Raw genomic sequence first — 14,777 nt, forward strand, 5'->3', positions numbered from 1 at the left:
AACATTGCGACCTTACACCAAAGAGACCATCATTGTGACTGAAACAGCGGGTGACAATCCGGCACCTTCGAGGGTGCATGATTGTTAGCTAGGACCTACTGAGAGCTGGAAAACAGAAGCAGAACGCAATGACTAACTATGTCAACTTTACAAGCCTTAACAAAAGGCTTCCCAATGGTTCTCGTTAGTCCAATAAGGCAATGTAGTCAGACGGGAGCCTGCACAGCAAACGGAGTTATCTTCTTCTTCTGATCCCTATCCGCACCCAAGTGGTACATAGGGCACTGCGCTAATGCCGTGTTCTCACCAACTCGATCTTTGATTTTGTAAAGTCAAGTTCATCAATCCTGCGCTCCAGATTTATAAAATATGGGAGTAGAATATGTTAGATGGGATGCAAATAACGAATATGAAGGAAGCTAAAAGTGAAGGTCATTACTGGTATATGTTATAGTAAATAGAGGAGGAATAGTAGATACTATAGAAGAGGAAGTAGAGAATGTCACCAATGGTTGGAGAACTCGGGGATGCATATCCATATTCACATAAGCTTAAGTGAGTTTTATTCTGCTTATATAATTCATGATTTCTTAAACTTTAAAAAAGATATACTTTTAGTGTTTTTTTAATTTTTTTAAAGGAATAACCCGTAAAGTCTCTATTTTAGACTATTGTCTGCAAGTAGGATAGTAAGGAAAAGGAAGGTTGATGTAAAAACATCACAAACACTTAGACCAGTTGAAAATAAATAATTCTTGAATTCATTTTGCAATTGGCAGGAATCAAACCTGCAACCCCAGTTTAGCAGTCGAGCAACTACCTTGCTATACCACGGCGCCTGTGTTTATTTCAAACACTGAAATTGAATAAACCCTGGACGACTGTATTTTTATATTGATATTAATTATGTATATTACATTCCATAGTTATGATTTACTACTTGTAAAAAAAAATGCTAATCGTTATAATATATGAATTTAATAATTATGAACAATAGTTCTGAACATATATAAATAATAATTATGAACAATTCATACTTTAAAAAAAAATTGTTAAGCCTGCACTCGTTTATGAGTGATTTAATTTTTGTATTACTTACTTATCGCTATTAAATTGTAATTTCCTTTAATTTTTTAATACATGTAATGTAAATATTCCATTCCATAGTTATGTTTTACTTTCTCTAAAAATATTTTGCTATTCATTATAATATATGAATTTGATAATTATGAACATTAGTGCCACCAAATACGATAAATGCATTTGATATTTACTAAGTACTTTATTTTTTTTACTAAGCCTCCACTCATTTACGAGTGATTTCATATTTTTTATTACATACTTTTCACTATATAATTGTGATTTATTTAAGTTTTAAATATGTGTTATGTAAATATTAATTAAATATTGATTAAATGTTTACCAATAATTTCTCAATTTAGCGATGATATAAAAGCTTGAAATTTGTCTAATATACTACTAGTACTTCCACAAATTTGAAAGCAATATTGTTTAATGCCTATCATACATCAAGTATTTTATCAAATTTACAGAAACAATTTTAAAATAAAACTTTTTATAAAATTGTTTTTTCTTTATTATTTCTTAGTACAAAGTGTATGATTGTGCAAGGTCTTCTCAAAGAAATGTGGAACAGGGAGATAGACAGAGATAACTAGACCATGTGTGAAACAGAATATGTCTAGGAGTTTTTTTTGGGAGGAAAAAATACGATCATAAAACCTAACATTATTTAGAACCAGAAATGTTAAATAAACCGGTACAGCTCTATCATGTTAACGAGCTCTAACATGTCTTATGTATTATTCTTGATAATTATTTATTAAGAGGAATGATTAAATGTGTTATATTTTATTGATTTTTTAAGGGTATCCACAATTCAAAAGATTTCCGCCAGTGGGAAAAAATAAAGAGTTTTTTGTGCTTTTCTCATCACAAGAGAATCTCCAGAGGAACTCCTCTGAGGCTTAAGTTATTTTCATACTAATCCGCCATAGCAGGTGAAATACCTCCTAATCCTAACACTGCAGTTAGAAATGAAGAGCCAAACCTTTGGAATGTTATCTAAAACTGGTACACTATAGGCAAAGTAAAATACTAATACATCTTTTTTTAAAGTCAAGTAAAAAAAACGCTTCCATCAGCAGAAATAAAAATAAAAGTTATTTTTAAATGGTCCATCTTAAACCAATACCGGTAGATTTGCTATCTGCTGTGTTACCGAAATTCCGTTAGGATTAATAACTCGAGAAACGTTGGATTCTGAAGCGCGTGATCTGAAAAAAGCTAACAGAATTTTAAATTTTCAGCGCCTAACCGTAAAAAAATTATTTAGCGGCGTAACATAAGTCCATAGATTTTTTTCTATTCATACGTCAAATTTCTGTGGACTGTCACGTAAGTAATCCATGTACTATAAGTATATACAGTAATCTTTGAATCTGCGTCTGTCACTTTTTGACATTCATTACTATATAAATTAGTTAGTCTGTGTTCATTACAGTACATTGTAGTTTCTAGCGTCTATTTTGTTTTAAATAAAGCTTTTCGTGTACAATATTCGGTGCTCGTGCTGTTTACTTTTCTTTTCCTATACACATATGTATTAGGTCAAATTCGCGTAAAAACGTCGTATATAGGATTTTTTTTTCATTAGAAACTTGCTGACAATAATATTTTGTTAGCTAATCATGTCTGCACCACAACCTCATATAGACCGGGAACTTGATTTGTCTAATGCCGGCAGAGGTGTGTGGTTAGTCAAAGTACCCAAATATATTGCCAATAAGTGGGAAAAGGCCCCGGGGAATATTGAAGTAGGAAAATTAAAAATTTCCAAAAATGCTGGACAAAAAGCACAGGTGGCACTGACCTTATCAGAAGCTGTCCTATGTTTAAAAGAAGCAGGCGATGAAAATATACCTAAAGATCATAGACTAGATGTTTCTACAGTAACCCGACAAACTCTAGGTGTTTTTTCTCATGTTGCAGGTTAGGAATTTAAATTATTTGTCATTATTTTACTCCACACGTTTTATGAATACTCGTTTGATGAGTTTTGATTTTGTATTTACAGCCTCTAATATAGATTCTGTGGTGCCGGAGACGGAGAAGTTATTTATGGAAGGTCGTATTGTGCAGAAGCTGGAATGTCGACCGTATGCTGATAATTGCTATATGAAATTGAAGAAAGAATCTATAAGGAAAGCTTCAGTGCCGCAAAGGCAAGTCCAGCAGCTGGATAGGATTGTTCACAACTTTAAACCAGTTTCAGATCATAAACATAATGTAAGATGCTGTTTTTGTTTTCGTTTTCATAAGGAAACTTTGTCTTTTTTGTTTATTTATCTTTTTATTTGATTACATGCAGTTTTTTGTCTTATATACACATATACATAAGATATAATATAAAATATATAAATATATATGTACATAATTTATATGTAAATATATGAGAAAAAATCTCCAATTTATATGTTTGTTATAAATTTATCATTACATACAACATATTTATTTTATAAATTAATTTTTACAATTTTTTTCTCATTTAGATTGAATACCAAGAACGTAAAAAAGCAGAAGGTAAAAAGGCCCGAGATGATAAGGAAGCCGTTCTCAACATGTTATTTGCAGCTTTTGAAAAGCATCAGTATTATAACATCAAAGATTTGCAAAAGGTAATAAATAATTTATTTTTTTGGTAGACATTGTCGCACATTATCATCAACCAAAACAATTTTCTCCATATTAATAAATCCTCCAAATTTCATTCCAAATATTTACTTCATTGACTTCATTTAATCTCGCTGAAAATTGTGCAAATGAATACTAAATTTTTTTTTTACACTAGAAAGAACATACATATTAGAGAAAATAATTGCGTTTAAAAATAATAGAAAAACAAATTCATATCTATCCTTATTGTTTACATCCGAGAACTTATACTTTCCTCAAACTTTTCCAATCTTCTGTATGTTTTCTTTTTGTTACAGATTACTCGTCAGCCAATTGTGTATTTAAAAGAAATCTTAAAAGAAGTATGCAATTACAATTTAAAAAACCCACATAAAAACATGTGGGAACTCAAACCAGAGTACCGGCATTACAAGCAAGACGCGGCAGAAGAAGTAAAAGCTGATAAGGAGGAATCAGATAGTGACTAAAGAATGGTTATAATTTAGTTGGGAAATATTTTTATGATTGTATTTACCTTAAATAAAGTAACTGAAATATTAGAAAATCTTTTTATTTTTAATTTAATGATTTTGTAAAATAATATAATATTCTTTATTTTACTTTTCGAACTTATATTGCCACACAAATACTAAGATTAAAGAAATGTATAGTATAATAAGTCTAGTTCGTTTAGATATTTTATAAGTATTTACTACATCATTTTGCTGTCAGTTTTAACTCTAGTTGTGGAAAAATTCAAACCGGTAATATTAGTGTTATATAATTTTTTTAAATTTAATATTGTTAAGCATTGTTAACTTTGTGCTATGGTAAATCATACCACAGTAATAAATCAACTGGTGTGGGGCTCAATTCCAAACCATACCGCGTGACTATATAAGTAATAAACTCAACTTTATAAATTCAATGTTAGCGATGCCACAAGTCTTCAAGTGGTCCAAAAGGACTTTTTAGTATGTGTATATGATAGCAGAATAAAAGAATAAGAAATGTAACAAGAAGCAGTATGAAGAAAGAATACTATGCAATACAATCACACTTTTTCATTTTTGGGGGTAGCTACCAACCCAAAAATAATATTGTAGTAAGAAGGATCTTTGTTGTAATACAACATGTAAAGTGTATGCCCGGAGGAATGCTGTGATTGTGTGTTGTTACGGGAGTTATTCCTCGAATGACCGGTGCAGACCGATAATGCCGGTTTTACCTATTTACGTGGCGGTAGGCTGTGTGGAATAGGAACAGCTTTCAACAGCAGGCAGCGAAAAACATGCGTGACTCTCCCGGAATAATGTATAAAGATAACATTTAAAAAAATTAAATTAGTCAACAATCTGAATGAGAACTCCAGAGCTAAAGAATAGCTAAAAGAAATACCAATAAATAAACTATTATAAATAGTAATAATACCAGTTCCTTGTGGCCAACTTTTTGAAATGTAACATACCAGACAAATTTCATTTGACCCGACTTCCCGTTCAACACCTCACTCTCGAACAACACCAAAGCAGTACTTATGACACTATTATCGTCAACCTTCTCTGAAACGCTATGTAGAAGAGATCAACTGATTTTTATAGCCTTGTGCGGACAGAGATATCTCATACACTCAATAACTCAAATGATTCTAAATTTTCCTAAAAACTCATCCCCAAAAAATAATGCTAACTCCGCAATTGATATATCAGCATCTACTATGGTACAAGCCATAATAAATTAAAATATAGATGTTAATGAGTCCTTTCATAGTTGAAAAACTCACTTTTTTTCAGAGTTATTGAGTTTATGACAGCATGGAGTCACACATTATAATGTAGCAAATTTAAACATCTCCACATTTAGCCTCAAAATTTAGCCTCAAATACTATTATTAAATTGTGCAATGGTATACAAAAATTACATTTAATGATCGCCATACAAGCAGTCAGGTCTAAGTCACACCCCTATTTGTATTCCGACTATTTGGTATAATATAAACAATACTCTACACACACAAATGGTTTTTGCGAGATCGAAAAGTAAGGAAAAAATAATGTATAGTTATTAATAATATTGTGTAGTCTGAACTTTTTTTTCCTGCAAGGGATTTTCAACTAGTCGCTTTTAAGAAGTTCCCAACTTGGTACGTGGTGATCACTGCAGTAAAAACATACATATTTGAGAAAAAAAAAATTTCAAAATTGAAATTATTGCTTGAATTTAGAATGTTTCTCAAATCTTCTATGTGTTTACTCGTCAGCCAATAATGTATTTAAAAGAAGTGTGCAATTACAATTTTTAAAATCCATATTAACACTTGTGGGAATTCAAACCAGAGTATCAGCGCCATAAACAAGATGCAGCAGGCCTAGTAAATCCTGATAAGGAGAAATCAGATAGTGAATAAGTAACTATTAACCATTAGGTTAAAAAAATATTATTTTTATAAGTGTATAATTTTTTTTTGTTAATTTCTTAATTTGATGATTTAATAAAAGACTTGTATTTTTGAAAACATTTTTATTTTCCTTGAGCATTTTGGCACACAAATCCGTAGATTAGGGAAAATTGACACAACAGACATAATGTGTAATTGATAAACATGCAATTACGTACAACAAGTACATATTTCTTACACCTTTACAAGATTTCTATGTTAGTTTCAACATGGTCATAATAATATTATTTCAAATTCCAACATCAATAATATTTTTCACAATTGTTTCTTAAACACCTACTACAAAAAAAACTGCAACATGTTACTTTTAATTTGTTGTCATGAAAAATTCTCACAGCTTTTATTGTACTAAATTTTTACTTGGGAAATCTGTAGTATGTTCTTTGGGTTAGGTAATATTTTCAGCTTGAAGATAACTCCTCCAAATGTTGACCATCTACATCTCCTTTATTGATTAGGTGGCAATGTGTCAAACGATGTGTCCTTCTAATCTGGTTGGATTCTCTAGCCTTTTTCTCGATTCGTGCATTTGTTGCATATGCAATAAACACATGAACACCATGTTTCCAACATACAAGTTGTACCGTGGGACTCGTATAGTGTTCGGGTATTTTGTATCAGCGTTATCCAGGAAGCACTGAACGAGGTCTTACTTTGTAAAAAATCAGAAATATTCGTCTTAATTCACAATAACAAATTTAAAATATTGATAGTACAAAAATAATAAAAAATATATTCATCTTAAGTATTACATTGTGCGTTCACTTTTTTTATGTGAATAAAATTCGATTGATATTTTTTCAAGCCATCTCTTCGTATTTGGCTGTTTTAATTTTATTTGCCAAACAACATGATAGTATGGTTCCAATCAGCGGAAACACTGAAATTCCAATGGCTATGCCCAACACCAAGTTGCTGTTGTTTTCAAAAAATTCCATTATGAAAGAATAGCACCCCTGAAATTTCAAGAAAAACATTCATATTATTTTTCCGATTTTTACATCGATCATAAGTTGAAAAATCTATTTATTTTTTTATAATTTTGAAATACTGTCGCTGTGTTGAAAATACACATAAGTATGTCTAATTTGTATATTTGCATTACAAAAATATTTTCTTATTCAGGTTAAATTATAATAATAATTTTGCAAAACATGTTCCAAAGCCATTTCGTAAAATATATTATACTTTATAGTATAATTTTTATTTTCGGAACATTTGAGATAAGTTTAATGCATTTTTTCTTCCTCTTGCATTTTTTTAGTTTTCCGTGAAATACTTAAATAACTAAGGAAAAAATAGTAGCATTATTAATCTTGAACTAATAAACTGGATAAAAAATATATTGTTTTTAAGCATTACCTGAATATAAATGTCTGCAATGTTGGCTGTTATACAGTTGGATGGAAATTTGCAACAGGTCTGTGGAATGGGGCGCGCTGGTATAACCTGTAGCCAGTCTGAATAATTATGGACACCGCAACATTCAAACTGCAATATCAAACAAAAATATTAGTAAAAAAAATCGGTCATCTGATCCTTTGAAGCCTCACCGACGCTCATTTATTTTATTATTATGTTATTGAATTGTGTAACGTACTTTAAAATTGAATTTAAAAAAAATAGCTTTGTAACAGAGGCTAAGATGGTTAAGTGAAGAAAAGTGTTTCTATAACTTTAAAAGACCCCATTCGAATTGGTGTCAAGTTAAAAGACTTGTGATATTAAACAAAAACCTCACACATGGTAGTCGAACATGCTAACTAACTTGCTACTTGGATGATCAAATATAAGAATGACTAGAAACATAATAATGATTTTGTACTTTTTATACGTTCACCATCAATCAAATCAGTTTGGGAGATTTTACTTTAAAAACTGTGTTACCTAATCGAATATTTTTAAATTGTGTGCTATTATGTTTATCAAAAGCTAATCAGTTGTAGGTTATAATTATATTATACATACCGATGTTTGAACAAGGTCGAAATCCACAATTTTATCATCACTTTCTCTGAACCCATAATGATTGAAGGAAACGCTCATGGCCCGATCCAAAGCTTCAGATAATCTGTGTTTATACGCATACAGCGCTACTTCAACACCCACTTCCAGTACAAAGATTGCTGCTAGAACTCCGCCATACTATAATGAGAACATTCATAATACACTTACACTTTGTATATCCTCAAGGAATTTATGCAAAAGTTTAATGAGCAAGTATATGCAACCCCGAAAGGCCCCAGCCATTGCTGCTATTCTCTTTTTCTACCTAATATTCCTCCCTTCTCCATTTCATTTCTCTTATAGAAGTATCGTCCTTCAAATTGAGTTCCTTCACATACGTTTGGAGCGAAGGGTTGATTACGTTATTGCCGTTATCAAATATTGTCAATTTAACACCGCATCAATGGAAGGCGGTCCCGCGTGCTTTATTAGGTGTGGATGATGACGAAAGAAAAAATAATTTAGGAACGTATTTTTTTGAGGGATACTTGTGTGCCACGATTTTATAAGAATTTTTTGTTCAGTGAAAAACACTCACGGAAACAAAAATAGCATATAAAATTGAAAAACAATTTGATATAGTTTCCAAAAAAGAAAATATTGTAAAGTGCAATATAAATATTTTGCAATACAAATGTTATCGCATTTGGCTACCGTGCTGGAGGTCCCAGAGGGGTTAAAATAAATTTAAGTGATTTTCCACTTTAATATTCATTTACACCCTGGACTGCCGCCTAAGGAGACTGACTGTGATCAGTCAGAGTTGATACTCACCTTCGTGAAATTAACAATCATGAAAACAAGTCGGTTAAAACGAGATTTTTTTTCCAAAAAGAATACAAACTGCATCCAAATTAAATTGGAATGTATGGGCGTCGTAAACAAGTTGGAACCTTGTCTAGAATGACAAGAAGCAATTTGCGTTTATTTTATAATTGGGCAGATTATGGATTCAACGGTTAGAATCTTAAAATATTATTTAAATAAGAAAAATACGGCGTCTATGGATTGCCATGAAATGTTTTTTTTTTATTTTACCTTCACATTAAAAAAAATATGTATTTAAAACTAATATCTAAGTAACTCTATCATGAAATAAGTATATCGCATCATTTCAAATATATTCCACCTATTAAAACTTATTATTAATGAGTACAAACATATGTAATAAACATAAAAAAGGCCGAGTACATCACAAAACTGCTTCGTTTAAAATTTGTTTTTAGTCTGAGAAAATCTAAAACTACACGAGATTTGAAACAATAATATTTTAATCAGTTACTTATCTACTTCCACCTCTGTAAACGCGCTCTAGTATCTATAAATTTTAAACAATGTATGTGTACTTGCATATTTTGCGGTTTATAAACAAGCATTAATTAAGTTAATTATCATTTTAGCTACGAAGCGATAAGCGTGGCTCGATTAAAAACACGCGTTTTTGGGCCGTGTCGAGTTGTTTTCGGATACTAGATATTTATAATACATATCAATGTTATTTATGAGTTATTTGTTTTTCACCCAGAAATTGATATAATATCGCCTTTGACTGGTGCCTAAAATCATCCATCACTTACCTCGCCTTACCTAAAAGACCGATCACTCACCTTGCCTTTCCTAAAACACCCATCACTCGCCTTGTCTAGTCTTGCCTAAAAGACCGAACACTCACCTCGTCTTGCCTTAAAGACCCATAAATCACCTTGCCTTGCCTAAAAAACCGATCACTCACCTTGCCTTCGCGTATTTACGATCAAGATACACTGCCCAGTACACTATTGGGTAGGAGGATTAAAACAAGAAGACATAATGATGAAGTGTGCGAGTGTTTTTCTTAAAGTCGTCACATTCATTCACTGTAATTATCGATGTTAGTTTGATTTAAGTCGAAATTATTGTATATTTAAATATAATTAATCATTTTAAAACATGAGTGCTTATTTGCATCCAATCGATTGAGAAGAGTGTCAGACATTTTCATCCTATTTTATGATTTCTCGATGAATGAATTAGAAATATTGCATATACATGTATACGTACCACATACAGCAAAACAGGTTGTCCCTTCACGGTGCATGTGCACGCTAGGGAAGGTATCATGAGGCATAATAATCCTATTCCGATCCAAACGCACGGAATAGTTTCGAAAAATTCGTACGAATTAAGGAAATATTTTTCTTTATAAAGCTCAGCCCACACACTTGTTCCCAAAATAATTACACCACAAAGCTGAAATTTGATTTAAATATATTAAAATTAATAAATTATAGTTAGCCCTTTATTAATTCATGCGAGAAAAATATCGTTTATGTACGAATTTTCAAATGTTAATGATTATTAACGTGATTACGTTAGTGGTAAATGAAAAATCCTTTGTGTTTCTACTTACCCACAACGCAATATTAAACAACATCAGAAAAGATTGCATTAGCACAATTAATGCCTTATTCTTTAAATGATTTCCCATTTTGTTGTTGTTTATTAGAATTTCTCTTGCAAAATGGGAGTTACTGCACAATTTTCACACCAATGTTATGGAAATTCAATCTGAAATGGAAGAGGCTGTGATCTCCCGTGATTAGCCCAATCAATATTAACATCCAACGCGCGAAACATATAAAATCCATAACTCAACGCGTCAGGAAGCGCGCGCAAACAATTTGATATCGAGCTGAAAATGTTGTACGCAAATTGTACACAATGTTTAAACTTTAAGCATTTGATTTGATCGGCGAAAGTAAGTTTACGAACATACATTTTCAAATATTATTTTTCGTAAATATTTAGCAATCTTTGTTATACTTTTTTTACCCTTACAGTACCCCATTTTGCATAGGGTAGGTACTGCATCGTAACGACGATCGTTATTGATCTTGATCGTTAATTATAACAAGTTATCAATATGTTAATACAAGGTAATCAGTCCCGCGCTTCAAGTGATATCACATCAATACTACTGTGAAAAATCACTAATATTATTATGTTCTGGAAATCGGACCCGTGACTTCCACCACGGTAGATAAACGCGCTAACCACTACTTAACTATCATTATTTTATATCACTATTCTAATGCATTGTAAATAGTTTGACTAAATTTACAAATGATACAATGACGTAGACAAGAAAGCGAAATTATAGTGTTTTCAATTGTAAATTTCAGGTTTTAGAAAGAAAAAGCGCCTATTTATATGCAATATAACTTACACCAAAGCTGGGTTATTTAGGTAATCTGTGAGTACGCAATCCGACTACATGTTCCAACCCTTTTTTGTCTAACGCCAAAAGTTTCTCATCGACGGGGGGAAGAAAAAATTGCCCACAGTATGCTCTCAATTAGAAAGGGTGGAATCGAAAATATTTCGCCCTCTTCCTCCCCTCCCTTCTTTCTCCTAGGGTCTCTAGAGCCACCTAGAAGACCTATCCAGCACCCACTGGGAGCTGTGTCACCTCAATTGGGAACCTATGAATATATGATCATAAGCTCACTAGTCAATACAAATACCTAACGAAAGCATTAGGTGAAAAAAGTCAAGTAATGATTTTTTTAAAGATTTTTCTGTTTTTTAGTCATTGTTGATACGATTTGCAGCAAAAATTCTCACTCTCACTTAATGGAAACGGTATGCAACAATTTTTGAAGGATAGGTTTTAAGATTGCAAATTTCTAATGATCTTTTTTTCAAATGTATGCAGGCTCGTCAATTTCTGATGGTAAAAATAATAAACAAAAGGATCACTCTACCCATCCCCCACGCCATTACATTGACATATGTTTTTTTTTATATATACGATACTATTCATGACAGAATAGCCAAAAAGAACCATCTCTTGGTTTTTGGGAGAAGAACACAAAGGGCTCTCAATAAAAAACTTTTTTTACTAGGATACATGTTTCTGACAATATTTTTTTTTTTAGTTTTTTTGCATTCTACCATAAGTATTACAGTAAGTAAGGTATAGGTAAAGAATAACTCCACCTACTTAGTATAACGGTCAGCACGTTCAGCTACCCTTCTGGAGGTCCCAGGTTCGATTCCCGGAAGGGGTCAAAAAAATTAAATGATTTTCTCACTCTAATATTTATTCTATATTACCCTGGACTGGTACCTGAAGCGGAGGGCTGATCACCTTTCCTTCATGTGGCAACGATCAAGATAACACTGCGTTTATATGATTGCACCATTGCACCATTGGGTGCGGATAAGGATTTGAAAAAAAGAATAACTCGCAATTAAAAATCAGTCAGTTTATTCAACAGGTCGCTGTCACAGTACAAGAACAAGCGTAGTCTCCTTTGTGTCCATTTCATAGGGGTCGGGTCCTGTGTATATCCCTGCACTGCCTCTAATGGGCACTTGGGGTCATAGATCAAGTTGTTAGAAATATTGCACCATAACAATAACTATAAAATACAACAAAAAACCAATATCATCACTACATACTCGTATGTAAGCTCCGTGCGTTCCTCCCCCAAATACCTGTATGCTCTTACTGCACTTAACACACTTTGGACTAGTGTTTTTTACACCTGCGGACAGCTGGCGACGGGATTATGTGCATACAGTTAAGACCTTAACAGACCTCAAGACCTTAACAGACCTTAACAAGACCGTAGAGATTAGTACCTACATAATATTCATATAAAAGCATTAAATATGAAATTCCTTCTTTTCTGCCTTCAAAATGAGGCCGGCGCAGAAGGTGAAAGTACCCTTCCCATCCTTAAACATCAATAGACCAAACGGGTAGAAATACCTTTCCTCTTTAAAGTGTGTTTAGGTTCACGATGACATTGCAGATCAGAAGTCGTATTTTATTGCTCATTTTGACATATGAAGAATCCTGATTGATGTAAAAATGTTTTCAAAATTGAGTTGAATGAAAAGTGAACCTGTCCGAGAGAAAGAGATTGTATTGTAACAATCTCTTTCTAACTAACTATATATGTGAAGTGATTAAACATCAGGTTGCTAAGTAAGAGATTCTGAGTTCTATTCACAGCAGCAAATAATTGTATTTCACAGTGATAAGTGATACATTACCTAAGGTAGCCTAAGGGCTGGCATCTGAACAAGGTTACAAGTTCATAACAATAACAAAAACACACAAAGAACAAGGAATTCCTGAGATTACAAAAATAAAAGAGTTCGAGTTAAATAAGTAATATTTTATTATATTTGTAATTTACAATTATTTTCTTCATAAAATAAATATAATAATACACTATCGTCAGTATTTATAACATATATTACAGCCAAATTATATGAAAGCAATTATTTTGATTAACATCTAAACACTTTTTTTTTAATTTGACATTTTTTTTAAAGGTCTATATAATTATAAACATTTTTTTGTATAGCAAAGAATAGCACTATAATGTATGATTGTAGAAATTGCTTTGACAGATTTAAACAAAGAAATGAGGAATTTATTTATTAATATAAATATTTTTTATTATTCTAAAGCACCTATGTAATATGTTTCAAAGATGAATATATTAATCTTAAAGGATTTTTTATGAGTAAATATATACTGATTTTATGTATTTTTGGAAATACATACCCCCACCCCAATATCCCCACCTACCCCAGTGAATAAGAAGTGGTGAGTATGTTAAGCTACAATGCACTATGTATTAGGTTCAGGGTTAGATTTCCGGCGAGATCATGTTACAAATGGGTATTATTTTTCGTTTCAATATTTCATGGTACTTTGGACTGGATTTTCCCTTCATGTAATTTCCGTTGGATTATTATAATACAGTGCCCTTGTCTTGTTCTTGTTGTGTATAGAAAAGTAATTGTTGTTTGACAACTATAAATATCGAATGTATGCATTTTTTAAATGGACATATTTTTGGTCTATAAATAGTGTTTCACTTGCTGTATGAGCTCTCAAAGAACAAATTACATATGCAGGCCCACACAATATATATATATATATATATATATATATATATATATATATATATATATATATATATATATATATATATATATATATACATATATATATATATATATATATATAAATATATATATATTTATATATATATATATATATATATATATATATATATATATATATATATATATATATATATATATATATATATATATATATATATATATATATATTTGAATGAAATTAAGTGACATTGTCTTAATATTGAAAATGTAAATTAATAACTAGTTTAAACTAGAGACTTTTAATTTCCACAATAGTGAAATAATGTTCAAACGATTTTCCATTTCATAATATATTTTTTAAATTGTAGGACAAAAAGTAACAGAAAGAATGAAATATTAAGGATAATATCACCATATTTTTTTTAATAACATTGCATTTGTGAAAAAATAATTATGACAGTAAAACAAATAAAAAAATTAAACAAGATTAGAAAATATTTTTGTAGAAATATATTTAACAATCATTCTTCGAAATGTACTCATTTTTTTATTAGTATATAAGAACTAACTACTTTATATTTTAAATCTACAATGATATGCAAAAAATATCAAATTTTCAATATATATCGAATAAGGCAACACGCAAGTAGTGAAATAGTATTTATTTATAGTGTAGCTAAAGATTTCATAAATAGATTCAATTCCC

The 14,777-nt window shown here is 31.1% G+C and overlaps 2 protein-coding genes across 2 annotated transcripts; one reads left to right on the forward strand and one right to left on the reverse strand.

The window, feature by feature from the left end:
• Positions 1–2,420: 2,420 nt before the first annotated feature.
• Positions 2,421–4,261, forward strand: TfIIFbeta (transcription factor TFIIFbeta). Its single transcript, XM_088262574.1, has 4 exons — positions 2,421–3,012; positions 3,098–3,309; positions 3,573–3,698; positions 4,014–4,261. The coding sequence occupies exons 1-4, from the start codon at positions 2,712–2,714 to the stop codon at positions 4,182–4,184; spliced, it is 810 nt and encodes a 269-aa protein (XP_088118700.1). The 5' UTR covers positions 2,421–2,711; the 3' UTR covers positions 4,185–4,261.
• Positions 4,262–6,914: 2,653 nt separating this feature from the next.
• On the reverse strand, positions 6,915–10,756 carry LOC148307911 (tetraspanin-7-like). The gene is made up of 5 exons (XM_088262585.1): positions 10,551–10,756; positions 10,202–10,390; positions 8,123–8,299; positions 7,517–7,645; positions 6,915–7,110 (listed from the first exon to the last, which is right to left on the reverse strand). The coding sequence occupies exons 1-5, from the start codon at positions 10,626–10,628 to the stop codon at positions 6,955–6,957; spliced, it is 729 nt and encodes a 242-aa protein (XP_088118711.1). The 5' UTR covers positions 10,629–10,756; the 3' UTR covers positions 6,915–6,954.
• Between the last annotated feature and the right edge of the window lie 4,021 nt (positions 10,757–14,777).

This window comes from Brachycentrus maculatus, unplaced genomic scaffold, assembly GCF_059751285.1.
Source record: "Brachycentrus maculatus isolate JH-2025_06_01 unplaced genomic scaffold, ASM5975128v1 h1tg000185l, whole genome shotgun sequence".
Taxonomy (NCBI): domain Eukaryota; kingdom Metazoa; phylum Arthropoda; class Insecta; order Trichoptera; family Brachycentridae; genus Brachycentrus; species Brachycentrus maculatus.